We start from the raw sequence: 18,721 nt of genomic DNA on the forward strand, positions 1-18,721 counted from the left end.
AAACATTAACATCAGGGTTCAAAACATACATAAGTCCCCAGCCACATTTACACAGAACAAAGTGCTAAGATTTATTAGGCAAAGTTACTTTCTTATCTTGCCATTTAAAACAGAATAGTTAGTATTCTGGTAACATCAATTGTTACAGTGGTTGAAGTAAATCTAATAGTACAGTTGGAGTGGTTGTAATATATTAATAAAAAGATGGGAGCAGCAGCACTATTTAAAATCAAATTCTTTGTATTGCTAAGCAGCGCTGTTGGTCTAGGTTTGAATGGCTGCTTCGCTCGTGAATATGAAGTGAATAAGGCAAGTGCTCCGAATGTATGCCAGACATTTAATAACTTGTTTACTATAATCCGCTTCAGCTTTGTGTTCTCCAGGATGGCTGTCTCGGTCTGATCCGCTTCCATTTGTACAGTCAGGTTATTCTTATACCCTCGCAGGGGTTTTAAAGGAGAAGCGGATTCCCCGTTAATATTCTTTGGAACCTCCTCACTCCTTTTTTTGATGGGACACAATGTTGTATTTCTATCTCAGGACTACCTGGCTAGACATGCGAAAAATCCCTCTTTCGAGGGTTATAGAACACAGTTTTCTCTCTGTGACAGCCCCAGCAGTGTGAGAAACCAAGTTAGACTTGCATGGATGGGCAGATATCGGTGAGGCACTTGCATATGCACGGTGGATGTAAGGTATCACGCCACCCTCTATCGAACAGAATCTTTACTATTGCATGTACATATGCACATAGCAAGTCACTTGGAGTGAAGTGAGGATATGTGAACAGAGAAACACTGGCGTATAGACAGCTGCAAACAGCATGAGGGCCAAATAAATTTAAGTATTAACGTACGTATTTTATTTCTGATGAATTTACAGTATTTTGACAAAGCTCTGCTTGCCTCCAGATCTCTGCCTGTGCTGATAACCACCGGGCCTACACGCTGGTGTAACTGAAACGGATCCCTTGTAGGAAAATACTTGTGCCAGTGTGTCAGAAACCCTAAGCCTAGCTTTTCAGATTAAATTTTGCCGTAGGCATAAAATGATAAAAAGGCTCTTTGCAATATTGGTACGGCTGTCTCTTGCACAAAATCTGACATCTGCGTTGAACAGCGTGTCCTGGCTTCCACCTGGGCAGGGAACCTCTGGTGCTGGGGTGGAAATGAATGAAGTGATTTGAGAGGGGACAAGAGGCATCCATCAGGCAAAGCCCAGGGTGTGAAAGCACAACCTAAAGGTAGGGACTTGTGCAGGGATTTGTCATCCTAGATTTTGGTTGGACTCTTCAGTTATCTAATCCTGTATCCTACTTGATGTCCCACAAGCAGATGCTTAGGAGCGTGCAAGACACCTCGTGCTAGGTGGCTAACAGGTGAAAATTTTTGTCTAGAGCCAAGAGTCAGACTTTGTCTCTCACTGAAACACAAGGTGCAGAGATTTTCCAAAATTCTAGCTCATGTTTATCAATAAGAAATTCTTCTTACCAGAGAAATAAGCCTTTTTAAATCTTGCTAATCGCCAGGTATCAGTGATACTTTGTAGCAACCACCTCTCGTTTAGTTGCACAAAGAATTAAATGGCATCTGTAAGCTTGTAGTTCAACGTTTGCTATCCTAAAGGTAATTGTAGAACCATTAACTGAGGTGAGTAACAGCTGCCTACTTCTATGGTCATTATAATCTGACTTTTTAGATTGGGAAACTGATATATGAAGGAAAAACACCAGATTCTTCAAAAGCTGTTGTCTGAGGTCTGAGTTGGGGCTGAGCTTAGACATGGGCCCTCTTCAGCTGCCAGTGTGTTGGGTAAGCTTGGCCCCAGGGCACTAACCTCGGGCTCCTGCAGGGGAACACACGGTGATGCTAGAGATGCTCCTAAAATCAAACTACGTTTTGCTATTTTATGTATGTTAAGTTCAAGGAGAATACCTGTATATACATTTCCCCTGAAATTCATGTACCCTGTTGCATCCTCAGCCCTTCCCTGCCCTACGCTTTTCAGTGTGTGTGTAGATTTGCTTGGTGACTCAGGTAGGGATGCCATCTTGCTATTTAATATCTGTAAGAGCGGTGTGGCTTTTGGTTTTGGTTGTTCGGGTTTGTTGTTGTTGTTTTTAAATTGGTATTTCAGTTGCTTTCTAAATCCATGTAACCTTTCATCAAGCTAAGCATCTTGCGGGAAGGTGCTCCCCAGCTTGCTTTATCTGCTGCGTAGGAACCACTCTTTCTGTCTGCTTTGAACCTGCCTCTTGCTTCCATTGGATGACTTACAGTTCCTGCACTGGAAGAGACTGAACAATTCTTCCTATTAATCTTCTTGATCTTGATAAAAATTTTATAGACTTTTTTCACTCATCTTTCCTCAGCTATCTCTTTTCCACATCTGCAAGTGCCTAATATAGTTTCCGTGCCTTTTTTCCACACTTGCTGCCTTTTCTATGCCTTTTTCAGTTTTATTCTGTTTTAGGTGAAAGGTTCATAATTTCCCTTTTCTGATACAAATGTTCTATAAATGTACATAATGGTTTTCTTTGTTCTCTATTCATTTCCTAATAAATTTTAAAATTACATTGGCTTTCCTCACTGCAACTCAGCAATGAACAGATACGTTCCTAGAGTTATAAAGCTCAAAGATATAATTCCTGAGCAGTTACGCTAAGCTCAGAGTCTATCACTGTATCTGTTCCACTGGGGCTGTTGTTTGGGGCTGGTTGGTTTTTTTGTTCCCCCCTTGCCCCCAAGCACATCAGTTCTCACTAAGATGGTAAGTGTCACCTGCCACCATCCCATCACTCAGTATCCTAGATCATTCTGCAGTTCTTCACAGCTGATCCTGGTTCTTAACATGCGGAGTAATTGGTATTTTTAAAAAATCTTTTCATTATTATTTTATCTAAAAATCAAATGATAATCACATTAACGTAGCTTTCCTTACCATGTGATATAAAGCATATTTCTCCAACTAAAACACAGACCAAACAAAAAAAAGTTTTCACGCACTAACCAAGGCAGGCTACTAGTCATGGTTAGGATCAGAATAAAACTGAAGTTAGGTACCCAGCTCCCCCCCAAGACTGGATATTCTGATCTGAATCCGAGCTTTGTGATACAGTTGCACTTCCAGTTGAGATATGAATCAAATTACTGAGGTAAAACTTTGCCGTGTTTGATTCCAGGGTTAATTTAGACTTGCCTTTGAACAATCATCTCTCCTGCAGTGTTTTTAATGAGATAGAAACATCTTGATTCATCATGGGTTTTAATATATGACAGGATACTTTTTTTTTTTTCTTAATATAAAAATCTATTATGGATGTCATCCACTAAGTACATTAACAATACGTGCAGTATGTATTTGTTTAATTGAAGGTGGAGGGGAAGCCCTTTAAACATCAGGATACACAACCTAAGGCACAAACTCCTTTACACCTGTTCTGCAGCACTCACCTCTGACCTGGTACTTTGGGTATTATATTCTAGGCCAAATCGTCGTTTTAGTTTGATCTATAAAGTGATGGAAAAAATCTAGCATTTTTGTAAACATGGCAAAGCAGCATATGTTCCCAGGGTCCTGGGAGGACTTTTGTCTTTGAAAAGTTGCTTTATTTTAAGCTTGGTTAAAACACAGAAGAAATGTTCAGAAGCATTGGTTTGCTTAACTTCACAAAAAATAATAAACACCTAAAAGTGAACTTGGGCCTCTGTGTGCTGAATTGATGGATAATTCATAAGCCTGCTTTTAAAAACAATACACTACACACCGTTTTCTGTCTGTATTTCAACAGCTCTCCCAGTTCACATCCATCTCGCCTATCACGAGCGCTTGTACCATTCTCCCTCCAACACAGAACTTAATTAAAATCACCCATTCTTGTGGCCAGAGTTAAAACTTTGCTTTGAACCCGTGCTCTGACCCTTTCTGCAGCCTGACCAATGACAGTTCGGATCTTCCTTGCACTGGTGGTCCTGCTGATCCTGTTCCCTTTGACCACAGATATACACCCTCGGGTTACAGTTAATTTTATGCATGCAGGGACCCTACGGGCTGTGTTTAGAGATGGAGAAGGCAGGGCATCTGTCCTTCACCATGGCTGTTCAAGCACCAGCCTCTGTCCTAACGAAATCCAGGAAACCAGCAGCTGAGCATCGCCTGCTGCCTCCCAACAGCCTCTCGTTCTGCTTTGTGCAGACCCCGCGGGCCCATCGCTCGTCCTGGATGCTTGATTTACACTTCCATTCCCTGGGTCAAAAAACAGGCTGGCGAGGGAGGAAGGCTGAAGGAAGGTGACGCTTTGACAGCTCCTTTTTCACAGTAATGAGCAGAACTGCTCTTTCTTTCCCCGCTCCTGCCCACCGTGGCCTTTTCTTTAGACCTGTGTGACGGGAAGAAATTGCCGGAGCAGCTCCAGGGGCCGGCAGGAGGTTCTGGGGGGGCTCTGCCTAGGGAGCCATGGCTTTGCTTAGGGGTTATTTTCTGTTTGTTTCGTCTATATAATGACAGGTGGATGCAGATTAATAGAATTAAAAGTTTTGACTGGAGCACGTGAGGCAGTGAAGCATCAGTCACTTCCCGGTGACTTCGGTACCATGCGTCATGCTCGCTCCCACAACAGAACTCCGTTAATTTAGCCTAATCCATGGGAGCCTGCCACAGAAAAGCTCACTTCTTGGAAGGGGAAGAAATAATTGCTACCTTTCCAGCATTAATAATCTTCCGTTCTAAAAAGAACATTGTTTAATAGAGAGGTAATTTAGATTATCAGTAACCTGTATCCTAAATAGAAGAAAAGATTTGTTTGATACAAGACAGTGCTGTTTGCAGAAGCAGAGCCATAACTGATAACGCTGGAGAACTGCAATTTAAGTATAAATTATTTTTGGGGCTTCACAACAAGTGCCAGGCCTTAGGGATTGATAGTTTCTCTGATTTATACAAAGTACAGGTCTATACACTTCAGAGCTCTCAGGATTTTAGACGTTTAATCATGATTATTTGATGTGAATTCTGAGCTTACATTGTTCACATAGTGCATAATATTTACCCAAAAAGCTTTAAATAAATGTTTTTTAAAGTTTCCTCTTTTAAAATGTATTCGAAGCACCATTTGGAAACCGTAGATCATGATGAACAAAAAACCCCAAACCAAAGAGAGCAAAGGTGGGTAACAACAGGAGAGGGAGAAAAGCAGCAAGCGTAAGATTGACAGCACAAGAAGAGACTCAGTATATAATTCTAGTGTATAGAGATCAATCATAACTTTTCTGAAAGATGCCAACCCCCTGGCTACACTGAAAAGGTCTTTCATTCCAAGTCAGCGCCTTCACCCGGGAATATCGTACCAGTGGCGGTAATATTTCACAGCCAGAAGTCTTCTCCTGCAAAACCAGGCACACCACGGGCAGGGCTCCAGCAGCACAGACATACCGGCTTTCCAACCATGTCAGCTAAGAGCATCCTTTTGGGGTTTTTTTGTTGTTGTTCTTTTTCCTCTCCTAAAAGAATTGTCCTGGGGACTGTGGATAGGATTGGAAATTAAGCAGAGCTATGTATGATCATGAATGGAAATACAGATCTTTCAGGCTAAGGACCAGCTTCTCTCCTGACTTTTGCTTATAGCAGTTCAAATGTTTCCTTTTTTCTTTGTTTTTGTTTGGTTGAATTAGGAATCCGAGGAAAAATATGTTTTGCATCTAAGGAAGCTGCCTCTTCAACATAAAATGAAGTATTCCATGTGGGTTTCATTTATTTTTTCATGTCTTAAAATGGTATTTTGAAATTGAATTTAGCTGTAGTGATTTAATGTCATTCAGATAGGAAAAATCAAAACATCCCAGCAAGAAAATGTCCAAATAAAGGACCACAATATTTCTGCTTTTCCTTTTATTTTTGTCTATGTGGAATTTTGCCTGATGTAACCTAAATATGCAACTAGTTTAAACTGTTTCCAAACTATATTTTTGGAGGATGAACTGTTCAGCCTGAGTACTTTGCCTGGATCTATATTAAATCAGAGCAGTCTCTGTAAGTGAGTGGTCCATCTGTTTACCCCGTTCGTGCCAGATCTGTCAGGCCACCGAATTAAACAGCTATAAACAGCCCCCTTGACTGTTCTGCAGTAAAGAATATCCGAGATCTGTGCTTTCAAGGGCGTGCTTGTGTTGTGGGGTATAAAATCACTGGAATGAATTCCAAAGAGCGGGTTTGTGCTGTGCAGCTCTGCAGCACGGGGATGTGGGATGCTCAGGACGTTGTGCCCATGCAGGAGCTCTAGAGCGGGCTCACGGGGAGTCAGCACGCTGATGCACCACAAAATACAGGTGTAACGTATACTGTTTTTTTACTAAATACAGGTGCACATATACTGTTGGAAATCCCACCCTTGGCTATTTGCTGACACAGAAATGGGTAGCATAACCTACTTTTGTGCAGTATTCATAAGCATTGGCTTTGCTTTGATTGCTTATATTGTGTAATCTTCTGCTAAGCAGAGTGCTATGGAGACCTACCAGCTCCAGTGTGAAAATACTTTCCTCGGAGTTCAACTTCAGCCTGACAATGTTCTGCTTTAAACTCGGCTGACCCCACTATATGCAGTTCCAAATACTTTTAAGTTATGTGAACTAACACCAAGGACATGCAAGGGGGTCAAGTACAGAGAATAAAAGCAGAGCAGATGTGCTCGTGAATGCCAGATTTCTCGGTGTTATGATTAATGTGACATCGTGACCCTTCCCTGAAACGTTCTGCTCTGAAAAGAGACTCTTCACAGAACAAAGCACAGGGCCTGATTTTATTCTGTAGATTTATTGCAAGGTTTGGGGTCTTTCCACTGTAACCTGATTCCTACCACTTGGCACCTCTTTTCTTGAAATGGATGGTGTGTGATGTGATGGCAATTAGCGCTTGAAGCTCAGGCACCCTTCAAAGAACATTTTTTTCCACAAACAAGGAGGGACTGCAACACACGGTCAGTCACAGCTTCTACGCCTTATTTTTCAAGTGGTTTTAAGCAGGATGCTATGAAGGCTGAAGCTAATTGTTATACAGAAGTAAATTTCTGAAGATGTATCATGCTCAGAGCTTACATTTGACATTTTTTGTCCAACCACTTTTTTTTATAAAGTATGTTCCTATGTGAAATGGCATCAGTGAATAGGACGCAGTCAGCATCCTGCGATACAGGTATCTGCAGTAGTGACCCAGCTTCATTCCATGCTTTTCATACATTGTCAGTCTTTTAAAGTTGAGCAGCAACTTTGTGATCCTTTAAGGACACTGTCAGAATTCGTCAGATTTTCAGATGGGCATTATGAAAAGCTATAAAACTGTACAACCCCCCTCCTTTTTTCATAGATAAAGAATGATCTCTGTAAGTAACAACCAAAGCCAGCCTGTTGATATATCTTACAACTTTTAGGTGCTTGACTTGAGCACACAGGTAGGTTCTACATCTGGAATTGTGAAAATATCTCTTCTTTATAACGGACTGAAGCAAACACTCTGTCCAGCTGATGTTCCTGTCCTTCTCCTCTCCCCAGCCCCCACAAAAAATCTCAGTCTCTGTGTTCCCAGTTTGGGATTATCTCAGAACTTGAAGCTTTAAGATCAGATGCATTTAGTCAAAGTTTTATTTTTTCTTTTCTTTGTCTAGTTTAAGGGCAGTTGTGACTGTGTTTTTTCTTAGGTTGTTTCAGTGGCTATAGTTATGAATAGTTGGGATTCACGTTGGCAGGCAAATCTGGCAAATATAGGAAAATATGCTGAGCATCGCAAAGAGAATACTCTAAGCCAAGTGCTAGAGAGGCAAGTATCAGTCTGGATTTTAATCATTCTGCTGAGCAGGCAGATGAGATCCTGATAAAGTTGAAAAAAAGTACTGGAGAAGGAAGGAGGAGAACAGTACAGTAAACATGGCCAGCGATTCAGCCAGAATTCTGACTACGGTGAGAAGATGAGTAAACAGAACAAACTCCCGCAAATATTTGCAGTACTGCTAAATAATTGTCTTGTGTCATTGAAAATACAGAAATTGCCTATATTGTATTTCCTAACATCAGCGACACCTACTAGCTCATCCTCTCCCCCCCACCCCCGCTTAGAGTCTAGGCAGTTTTAAATACAGATTGACTATCTACCTCTGTGAGTATCCCTGGCAGTGTCCTAAGTAACGTGACGGTATTTAAAATCTTGTGATCTTGCCTGTGCTATCCTAAGGGATGGGGTTTAAGAACTAAATTTGGCTGGTTTGTGTTATGGCAAGTTCCCAGCGAAGTCACAGAGTCAATTGATTTTACTTTCTAGATGTTTTCCCAGGTGTCCAGATAATTTAGTATTTACACTACATAAAAAAAGCTTTTTGAGAATTTAAATAAATGATTCAATAGAATGATTGCCTGTGCACCTATTAAGAGGCTACATTAATTTCTCTCTCGGGATGACTAACTGTTAGACAACTGGTTGAAGCAAGCTGCTGAAATGGAACATATTTCTTGCAAATTGAAGGGCAGGTCTGCGTGGGCAGCTCCCTCTAGCATGTCTAGATTCCATGCTCTTTTTTTTTTTTTTTTTTTTTCCTCCTAGTGCATAAATTAAAAGGATTTTTGTTGAGTTTTGTTTTTTAAGCATAACATACACAAATTTCCCTTGAACTATTCTAGGGTGACTTCACTCATCTTGTCACATCACTGTTGCTTTGGGGATACGCTCAAGAGAGAAGGTATCCTCCCCTGTAGACCGTTAATCTGTCCGTATTCTGAGAGCAGACTATTTTTAGCAGAACAAATCACTTGAATCTGTTGGATAACTTGGGTTGTCAGCATCTATCTTACAAAGTACCTTGTCTATTTTGTACCCTGAAGGAAAGTGAGATGAGGAGCAAAGAGTAAATAATCACTTCTTACTGCTTTAGTAGAACTTCTCTCCTCATTTTCATTAAGTAATTTTCAAGTTTTATGAAGGAAAGAAAAATGTATTCCCCTTTAATGCCTCCAGCAGAATAAGAAGCTTAAAAGAGTGCAGAATTCTCTGCTTGTGCCCGAGTGCAGATGGTCAGCAGTGTCTGGGTTTTCCAAGTAACTTATGTGAATCGACAGCAAAAATGACCTGTGCTAAACCCGCTTGGTTGATTTGTTTTAATTTTATCTCTGGAGGGGCTCGGTGGAGTCGATGCAAACTTCATACAAAAGGTGTGTTTAGTGCCTGGCTTGTCAATACCCTGGTCCTCTCAGGGTCTCACCCCTGTGTTTCTACTTCAGGGTTTTGTCAATATCTTTGACATTCAGGGAGGTAAACACAGAAGCCCCAAGTTTAAGCCATAGGTTGCGTATGACTGCTATTAAACTTTGAGGTTATGTATTGCTGCTTTGACTTACAAAACTGACCTGAAGAAAAAGCAAATTTTTACAATACGGCTGTTTTTTTGAAGCATCTATTAGGGAGGTTTGGTAAACTTCCATTCAGTAGACTTATTGCCCTGTTATGTTCCCGTTACTCCTACAAGCAAAGGAACGCTGCCAATGAATGCAGCAGGTCTGGTGGCAGGGTGCCCCAGCGGAGCGCGGGGGGCACCTGGTCATACAGGGACCTTCCAGCCAGGCGGGAGAAGCTGGGTGCTCCAGCAGGCATCCCCTGAGCAGCAGGGGCTACAGACTTGTCAGGCTTGCTGAAGGAGTAAATGAGAGGCGTGCTTAAGAAATAAATCAAGAGTGTGTGACTGCACGGGCAACATTTGCCAGCCAGGTTCATAATGAGCTGTAACACTTTGGGACAGGAGGCTACAAACTCTTGGCTTATGGATGCGTTTTTATTGCTAATAATAATTGTTCTTTTTATGCAGCCCTCCTAGACTGATGTTAGTTGGCTTCTAGGTCAAGACAGATGCAGAGATCCCTGTCTTAAGCTGGTAACTCCATTCCCAGGATACCCACAATGCGTGGAGTTTGCTGTGCTTGTATCTACACGCAGCGGGAGCTGAAGGGTCAGGATCTCTTCGATGGGTATCACCAAGGTTAATGCAATTCTAAGGTCTATAAATTGAGCACAGCACTAGCAGACGGCAGCGATGCCCCACGGTCGGTGAGGGAGGCCCATCCGGCAGGTACCCGGGCAGCCTTTATGGCAGAAGGTAACACACTGCTAATATGCGATACAGGAAGGAGCTGCACAGGAGCTCACCCAGGTGATCCGGAGGGGTGCAGCTGAGGGCCCCCTACCAGCTGGGACCAATTCTGTTTGATTTTGGCTTTTGCAATGAGGGTGAGTGAGTGACTTTGTTCTAGAGGCATGCTTTCAGTGGTGTAGCCTCCGACAGGGAGCCCAGTCTTCGGAAATTATTTGAAAGGGGTGGGGGAGCAGTTTTTTTCTTTAATTTATCTTTGTGTATGAAATTAATCTTCAGCTTTTGCTGGCATAAGACAAGGTATATATGTTGCATCACCTAGAAAGTTTGGGCAGCAAAAGGTGTCTGTTTTCTTGGGGGAAGACGATAAAGCTGGAGAGGTGTGATGCAGCTTGCCAGGGAGGCATGGGGTCCACCAAGCTGCTGGCTGAATTTCTAGGCACTAATTCAGCAGAAAAAGTGACTGCACACCTTCAGGTGAGAAAAATAACCTCTCCAGTATAGGAGGGGGTCAGCATGATTCAAATTACACAGAGAAGGGCAGGAGGAGACAGCTTTAAGAGGCAGCTGCCTGTGCCAGATAGTGTGTATGAGATGACAAAACCTACTCCTTTGGCTTGGACTATCTTTTTGTTACTGCTGACTACGGCAGGGCTTGCAGTGCGCTTTAATCTCTCCGTCCCCAGGAAGGTACGTGCAGTGGGGGCTGCTACGTGACAGCCACGGCGGGTTCAACAAATGGTGCCTCAGCAAAGCTTGGGAGGATCCCTGGGACACGGCGAAAGCACGTCCAGCCCAGGGACTGGGTCTGTGTGTGTGGCACTGCTATTGTGCTCACAGTGATTTACTCCCAGCACAGCACATAAGGCAAGCCAGATGAAAAAGAGGATTTAGCGAGAAACCAGGGAAAGCCTCCCAAGAATAAACACCGTGTAACTAAGAGCCCTGCACTGAGTAAGGCCAGAGAACTGGATACATTTCCAATGTCAGAATTAGCACCCAAGCACAAGCTTCCTTCTGGATAAAGGCACTAGCATTAATTTGAATAGATTTAAGTAAAGGTTTTGCTATTATTATGGGAAGCAAGTATTATTAATGCTAAAAAGAACTAAAAGATTCTTCTTGCATTTTAGCTCTTCCATAGGAAGAGATGCTCTATGCTTTCTTCAATATCAAATTAACGTATTTAAATTTCTCTCTATAGTTCTTTCTACCATATGTAACAATACCTTCCATTATCCCTTCCTGTGAAACCAGAATGTTCCTTTAGTGTTTCGAATAAGTAGTAACCCGATTTGCTCACTTCACTTATCATTCTTCTATGGCAAGACATGCAAGTAGTCTAAGCTTTGTATGATGGTAACATGCTCACCTGCTTCTGTTAAGTTCTTAAAAAACTTTAAGTTCTGTGGGTTTTTTTCCACAGACTTCTATGTAATATATAACTTCTCACATCCTTAAGTGGAAGAAAGTATCAGGTACAAGCAGAATTAGAAAATAAAATGACATCACCTCGGTTCACCTAGAACAACTGCTTGAGTGCTCTTAGAGATAACTCTGCAAAGTAACATTTTATTTTGCTCTCCATGAGCTCAGTCCCCTGCCTGTCACAGCTCTCACTGCCTGCCATCAGTCACTGCTCCCTGCCTGTCCTCGCTCCTGCCCAAGGACGTACCTATCGCCTGCAGCTCGATCGAGCCTTTTGTGTGGTCCAGCACATGCACACCCGCCGCCTCCATCCAAACTTCGTGCCGTCTGAAATAAATTGCCAAGATGCACTTCACCTTACAACCAGCAAGTAGCTGGTATTGATGACAGAAGTCAAGCAGAAAGTTGTCCAGATTTTCTTTATTTAATGTCTATTTTTTAAAAATAGAACAGTTCTAACATGTCTAAATATAAAACATGCATTATCATTCCAATTAGAAATAACCTACTATGTACACCTCCTTTTGTGGATTAGTGTTTCCTTCCTAGGGCTTTTCTTTCTTCACTTAAAGGAGCTGATTCTTTACGAGTTAGGAATATTTCCATATTCCTCTCCTGTTCTTGGATTATTGATTTGGATCTGTTTGGTCCATCTTGTTATATTTTTAGGGAGTAAATGATAACCTGAGAAATTACTGAAAAGATCAGGACACTGTCTCCTAAAAGAAAAATTGAACTATTTCTGACATAGGATAACCGAAACTGTAATTTTTTAGAAAAATTAACACTGGTGACTTTATGAAAGAAACAATGGAGGAAATTATGCTAGAAGACTCCATCTTCATATTTATAAAAGATTATGAGGGGAGGAAACAATACTGTCTGCGTTCCGTGTAAAAAAGGATTCCTTCTCATTCACACATATAAATGCTGATGGATAATTAAGTAATTTGGGAGACAGACCATGCACATGGGAAGCATTTTTAGTATTTTATGACCCCTTCCACTGACCTACGTAATTACTGTGCTGCTGGCTAACACAGCAACATAAAACCTCTGTGAACATCTCCATTATGAAGTCTAGTTCAATCCTAAATGACCTTTCTTTTTATTTGGTACACCAGGATCAAAAAAGGTTGTTAAATTCTGTTACTTCCTTCAGTGCTATTGAAGAGAAAAAGAATCTGTAAACTTTATTAAGTAATCAATTTCTGAGCCACCTACAATGTAGTATAGAAAACACAGCCAACTTATATTTGGCAGGAACAATTCATGTCAAACCAATCTAATTTCCTTTTCCGACAGAGAAAATGGTTGAATGGATAAAAAGAAGCTGTAGATGTGACACCTTCATTGTAGTAACATCTTTAGGTGTGGCATTCTTATAAACAATAGTTATAAATCATAGACTATATTAGCATACATGGATGTTCCTTGAGCTGGAGCAAAACTTATGGGGAAAAATAGGAGTTCAGGGAATAGCTGTTAACGATTTGCTCTCAGATAAAGACAGTTTACCAGGTGGAGGTCACGAGAATCTGTCCTGGGACCTAGCCAGTATGTTCATTTAGGCTTCCAGCTTTTGAAAGAGAAATTACATGTGTGCAATTGACACCAGGCTGGGAGGGAAAGACAGCAATTTGGAGGTTAGTCCCAATATCATCTTGAGAAACTGGAAGAGTAGTCCAAAAATGGAAAAGTTGATCAGTTACAAATGAAAAGTCTTATACCTGGGAAAACGAAATCAAGTGTAACTGTACAAAATGAGAATAACTCTCCAGGCAGCACTGCATAAAAAAATCGGACCTGCATAACTTCCTAAACTTTTCTGTATACTGACATTGTAAATTATGCAATTTAAAAAATATATAATAGCAATGATACATATACAATTTCTTGTGACATCTTTTCCCTCTGAAATGAATTTAACTCATGTTTTTCAGAAAGGAATTTCTTGAAGTTTACCTTTAAAGTATCTGAGCTGACCCGCAAAATTGACAGGGACTAAAAAATTAACGACAGTAGAAATGGTGGAGAGAGGGGACCAAAACCTAAGACACGCACCCAGCGTAATACATACTGACTTAAATAACATTGCAAGTAATACAGTTGCCAGTTGACAGACTGGAAATCTGCAGGAGGTAGCAGCTGTCCCTCAATCTCTGTGCTTTGGCCAACTCATCAGCTTCCCCTCCATGTGCGCTCCTAGCGCCTCACCCAAGCTACGCCCATGGGTTTTGGACTTCTGCACCACAGGAGATGATTCTCCATGAGCAGGAGTTTCTGCCATCTCTAGCACAAGTGGAAGCAAGTCAAGCAAGTGGGACAAGCCGTGCTGCCGATGGCTGCAGAGCGCAGAGCTAGCCCTGCCAGCGTTCAGTTCTTTCATCACAGTAACCCAGAGCTCTGCACTGCTTCAGTTACCTATTTTCTGGCAATTTGGGCATCTCTGCGCCACACTATGGAGTGTGTGGAATTACGGTATTCCACATACTGCAGAGCCGTGGAACAGGACCACAGGCATGCAAGTCACAATCATCGTTAAGTGGCTCTGCTGTTCAACTGTTCAAGCCAAGGGCTGCATTACATGGACAAGGGAGACAGAAGTGCTTTATGGCTAACATAGAATTAAGATCCGTTAAAGGGTCTTGCACGTGGAAGCTGGCCTGGTCCTGTGCTAAATGGGCCGCAGGGCTAAAAAAGGAGTATAGTTTTCAAACAGTCGGTCTAGCATCGTTCCTGAGCGTTACAATCCCCTTAAAAATGAGCATGCAATTTTAAAATAAATATTATAGATGAAGTTTATCTTACAAAGAACATATAATTTACATCTTTAAGCTCACGCTGTTTGTTTTGATGTAACCCATAAAAGTTCCTGCTCTGCAAGGCCCAGCTGACATTTCTTATTGTCTTTAACTAGTTCCTCCCTACCTGTTTAAAGGCAACTTTTATCCTCCACCATAATCTGGAAAAAAATTCTGCAGGACAAGAACTCATCTTAAGTCTTTGCTCATGCCAGGGAGAACCTGATAGACTAGACAAGTAGCATGATCTCTCTTGCCACTAAGAATTGTATCATTCATCCAGATATCCCTGTAAACGACAGTCACCTCAAACATTATGTGCCCTCACAGTGTTTTTAAATTCCTATAGATGTTTAAATAAATGCTTTTATCTTCTGCAGCCACACGGGTATTAATATACACAATGCTTATAGAAAGACACTGGATAAAATTATTATTTTTAGAATTTCCTCACTTCATAAAACAGTACAATAGCAAAGATGCTACAAATAACTCACTATGAACTCTTCTTATAAGCAAACAGAGGAAGTATAAGTTTAGGAAGAGACAAGGAGTTCAGAATAGACAATGTATTAAAATATTAGATTTAGTAGTTAGGAAAAAAGTATAATTTGGGTCAGTAAAAATATAAACAGGATTTTATTCCATAGGTCCATTTGAAACTTGCAAAGAAATGCCTAGCACTTAATAACCATCAATGAGTCCAAGTTCTGTCTGAGATAAAAAACAACAAAAGCAGTGAGCTATTAAATTTGTGACCAGCTTTCTGACTTTTGGAAACTATTTATGCTATTACAAAAGTGGGTTTTAGTTGGATGATCTCATTTTTGTTTGAGACTCCCACCACATTATGGTGTGGTTTTAGGAAAGTGGTTTAACTTTTCTCTTCTGGAGTATTACATATTCTGTGAGTGAGGAAGCAATAAAGTCACCGCAGAGTTAAAACTGCTGGCCAGAAGTTGGCCTTGTGTGTTTTACTCCAATGCGTATGACAAGCTGAAGAGGTTTTATAAGAAACGGCGTGTCAGCCATCTGATTACCGCTGGCTTTGTATGTGCGACCTAACTAGCAGGAAATGACTGCACTGATATTAGCTGGTTAAGGTGAAAAAATAAGTGTGTTGGAAGCGGATTCTGCAGGACAGTCATCAATTACTTTTGAGGCTTACTTGAAGTGTTACTCCGTTGAGTCCTATTGCTGTACGTCTGAGGACTAATTCAGCTCTCTGTAGGTCAGCGCCCTGATTTTGGGCAACCTTCTGCTGAACGCGCCCGGTTCTGTCATGGATCCCTCCCAAGAAAATTGATAAACAGCTTCTAGTTTCCCTCTTGGCTATATTTTAGAAGATGTATTTGGAAACGTTTAATAAGCTACCATCAGTGATTTTTCAAGCTAACTTGCGTTCCAACATTGTGATTTTATTGGCATTTTTTGATGGACTCAAACTTACCTATAGTGCTGCAGTTCCGATTCTAGCTGCTGAATGTATATTTGCAGATGTGGCACTTCGTTAGCTTTCACTTCTAGCTCCTTCACTTTGCCGAGGCTGTTCAGGACGGCGTGCCTCGCCTCTTCAACCTTCTTCCTCATTTCTGCTTGTTCCCTCTTCAGGTTACGGTTGCAATCCTCCAGACTGACCAGAGCTTCCTGAGAGCTCTTCAGCTCTCTTTCTAACTCTTGATTGAACCTAATTGCTTCTTCAATTTGCCCATCCCTGGAGCTCCGGATGAGTTCCACTTCCTTCAGGACACTTTGAAGGCACTTGGTCTGGGAGTTGTTCTGTGTTAATGGTCTCTTACTCCCTACAAAACAGGTCCCCTCGTCCTTATGGTTAGCATGGCTTTTCCGCAGTCCTACCTATAATGAACAGGAGCAGAAAGCAGGGAGAAATTAATGTGTTTTAAAACAACTGGCAAGTAAAACACTCACATCAAGAGTGAAAATGGATGGATTGTGTCTCACTGGAGGTTTTTTTAATGACCTATAGCTAGCTGATCAGTGACAAGTTACCTTTGTGAAATACAGAGACAAGAAAACAACCGCTGGAAAGGAGTTTTTAAATTGGTTATCTATAAATTTAATTTTAAAACTACCCATTGAAGTGGAAAATCAAGTTATTGCAAAAGTTTTTGTACAGCTTTAATGTCACTGCTATAGTCTGTCGTCAAAAAGCAACTAGTATTCTGAAAAAAAGAAAATACTTCCAGTTATGTTTTTTAAGTTGTGTTCAGTAGAAGTGAATAGAGAGCAGGCGGTGGAGTTCTGGAGCTCTTTGCTCTTCTGATTCATTCTGGGGCCTTTGGCAACTTTGTGTTTGCTTCTGACATCCTTTCGCTTTTCAAATGGCAATGGTACAAGTGGCTTTCACCTGCCACACTGGATGCTGTGAAGGTGGACAGCTAGCTAATGCAAATGGCAGCATCACACGTGGAGCAGAGTCCTGCGGGTGCTGTGTTAGTGTTAAATCTAGCCAGGGCTGACCTGCCGGAACAGCAAGTGAGCTCTGCCCTTCAGTGCTTTGCCCCTTCTAGGCTATTTCATGCCAGAGTAATTTAACTGCTGTTTAGGTACGTGTATGTGTCTTGCTTGAGCTGATACAGCAGGAACAGAAACCTGCCCCAGAACTAATGGAGGAGCCAGGGACTGTTTGCAGATCTGCCTCCAACTCTGAACCCCCATGACCGTGCTCTGAAGAAAACACACTTCTGTTCCTGAGGCAAAGATCTCAGGCATCTATGGCTGAGTCACTGCACATGCTTGTGCAGGTAAGAACCCAAAAGTTCCTTCTTACTTTGCCCCCCCCCCCCCCCATCCCCCAGCAAGGTGTAACTGTCACATAACTGACCAGCAGCAGTTGTACGCTCAGGTTTGTTAAATGGATATCTTCCACAATTTTAGCAGGGTGGTTTTCAGCGCATCCCTGATACATAGAATGTCACACTGGTGAAAGTACATCCCTCCTTGAAGTCTCTCTGTGTAACCAGACTTTGCTAAAGATGTTGCTGCCAAAGGTGGAAGCGGGGCTGCGGGCTGCTGCCCTGGGGACCGGCCCGGGGCAGGGCAGAGGAAAGCTGGGGGGGTTACATGGGCACGCAGCGGTGGGACACGGGGGAGCGGCTGCAGGCTGAAGGAGGGAAGATGGGCTGGGCTGCTGCGGGGCAGCTCTGCCCGGTGAGGGGGCGCGGGGCTGGCCGGGCACAGGGGCTGCCCCCGAGGCCAGGCGGGACGGGGCTGGGGGCAGCCTGCCCCGGGGGGGTCCCTGCCCGCGGCGGGGGCACTAGGGGTTCTCAGGATCCCCCCCCCAGGCAGCCGAGCGTGCCGGCACTCACCTGCAGCGCCAGGCAGCGGGCGTCGCTGCTCTGCAGGGCGGCCCGCATGTCCTCCACCAGCTCCCGCAGGCTGCCGTTCTCCTCCTCCAGCTTGGCGATGCGGTCCTCGGCCCGCTCCAGCGCCACCACCTCCTCGTAGCACTCGGGCGGGCAGGGCCCCGCCGGCCGCCGCCCCGCCGCCTGCCCCCCGCCGCCGGGCCGCCCCGCCGCGCCGGGAACCGCCGGGTCCCGGCGGCGGCGGCGGGGGCTGCGCAGCCGGATCTGCCGCTCGATGTGCTCGCTCTCCCGGCCCAGCGGCAGGCGCGGCGCGGCGCTGCCCGCCTGGGTGCTGAAGTAGCCGCAGAGGCGGGCGTGGAACTGTCGGAAGGTGAGCTCGGCCGAGAGCCCGTCCCACAGCCCCGCGCACTCCTCGGGCTCGGCCGCCGCCGCCTCCTCCAGCCCCAGCACCTGGCACAGCGTCCGGAAGTCCTCGCCGGGGATGCGGCCGGCGCCGGCGCAGTCCAGGTGGTGGAAGATCTCCTGCAGGTACTGGTCCAGGCCGGTGGCCAGCACCACGATCTCGTTCTCCACGCCGCGGTCCAGCCCGTAGTGGTAGGCCAGGGCGCTCACCAGCCACTGCGTCCGCCGGGCCGGCCGCCCGTACGGGTCCCAGCCCTCAGGCGGCTCCATCGCGCCCGCCGGCCCCGCCGCGCCGCCCGGCCGTCCTGCCCCGGGGCGGCCCCCGCCTCGCCTCGCAGCCCGGCCCCCGCGGCGGGGCGGGGCGGGACCGGGGCTCCCCCCCGGCGGGCTCTGCCCTCCCCGGGGCCGGGGCCGGTGCGTGCGGCCCAGAGGGCAGGTGCCGCCCGCTCCCCTCCGCCTGTCAGCGCAGGGGCCCCGGCCGGCCCGGGCTCCAGGCTCGTTGCCCACTCGGGACCCGGTTATCTCCGCCTCCCCCGTGAGGCGAGCAGCGCCGGCCGCCCCGCCGTGGCTGCGCTGGCGGAGGAGCGAGGGGTCCCGCTGAACCGACGAAACGAACGGGCACCAGAGTCGGTCCTTCT

At 44.3% G+C, this 18,721-nt stretch overlaps 1 protein-coding gene across 2 annotated transcripts in view; it reads right to left on the minus strand.

Moving 5' to 3' along the window:
- EFCC1 (EF-hand and coiled-coil domain containing 1) overlaps positions 1 to 18,401 on the minus strand; it is a 59,403-nt gene extending 41,002 nt beyond the window's left edge. For both annotated transcript variants that reach the window (XM_037386437.1, XM_037386436.1), the window contains exons 1-2: positions 17,685 to 18,401; positions 15,806 to 16,212 (exon numbers count right to left, since the gene is read on the minus strand). In XM_037386437.1, the coding sequence (XP_037242334.1) occupies positions 15,806 to 16,212; positions 17,685 to 18,353 (1,076 nt within the window). In that variant the 5' untranslated portion in view covers positions 18,354 to 18,401. The remainder of the gene's footprint in view (positions 1 to 15,805; positions 16,213 to 17,684) is intronic.
- Between the last annotated feature and the right edge of the window lie 320 nt (positions 18,402 to 18,721).

The sequence above is a fragment of the Falco rusticolus genome, chromosome 4 (assembly GCF_015220075.1).
Source record: "Falco rusticolus isolate bFalRus1 chromosome 4, bFalRus1.pri, whole genome shotgun sequence".
Taxonomy (NCBI): Eukaryota; Metazoa; Chordata; class Aves; order Falconiformes; family Falconidae; genus Falco; species Falco rusticolus.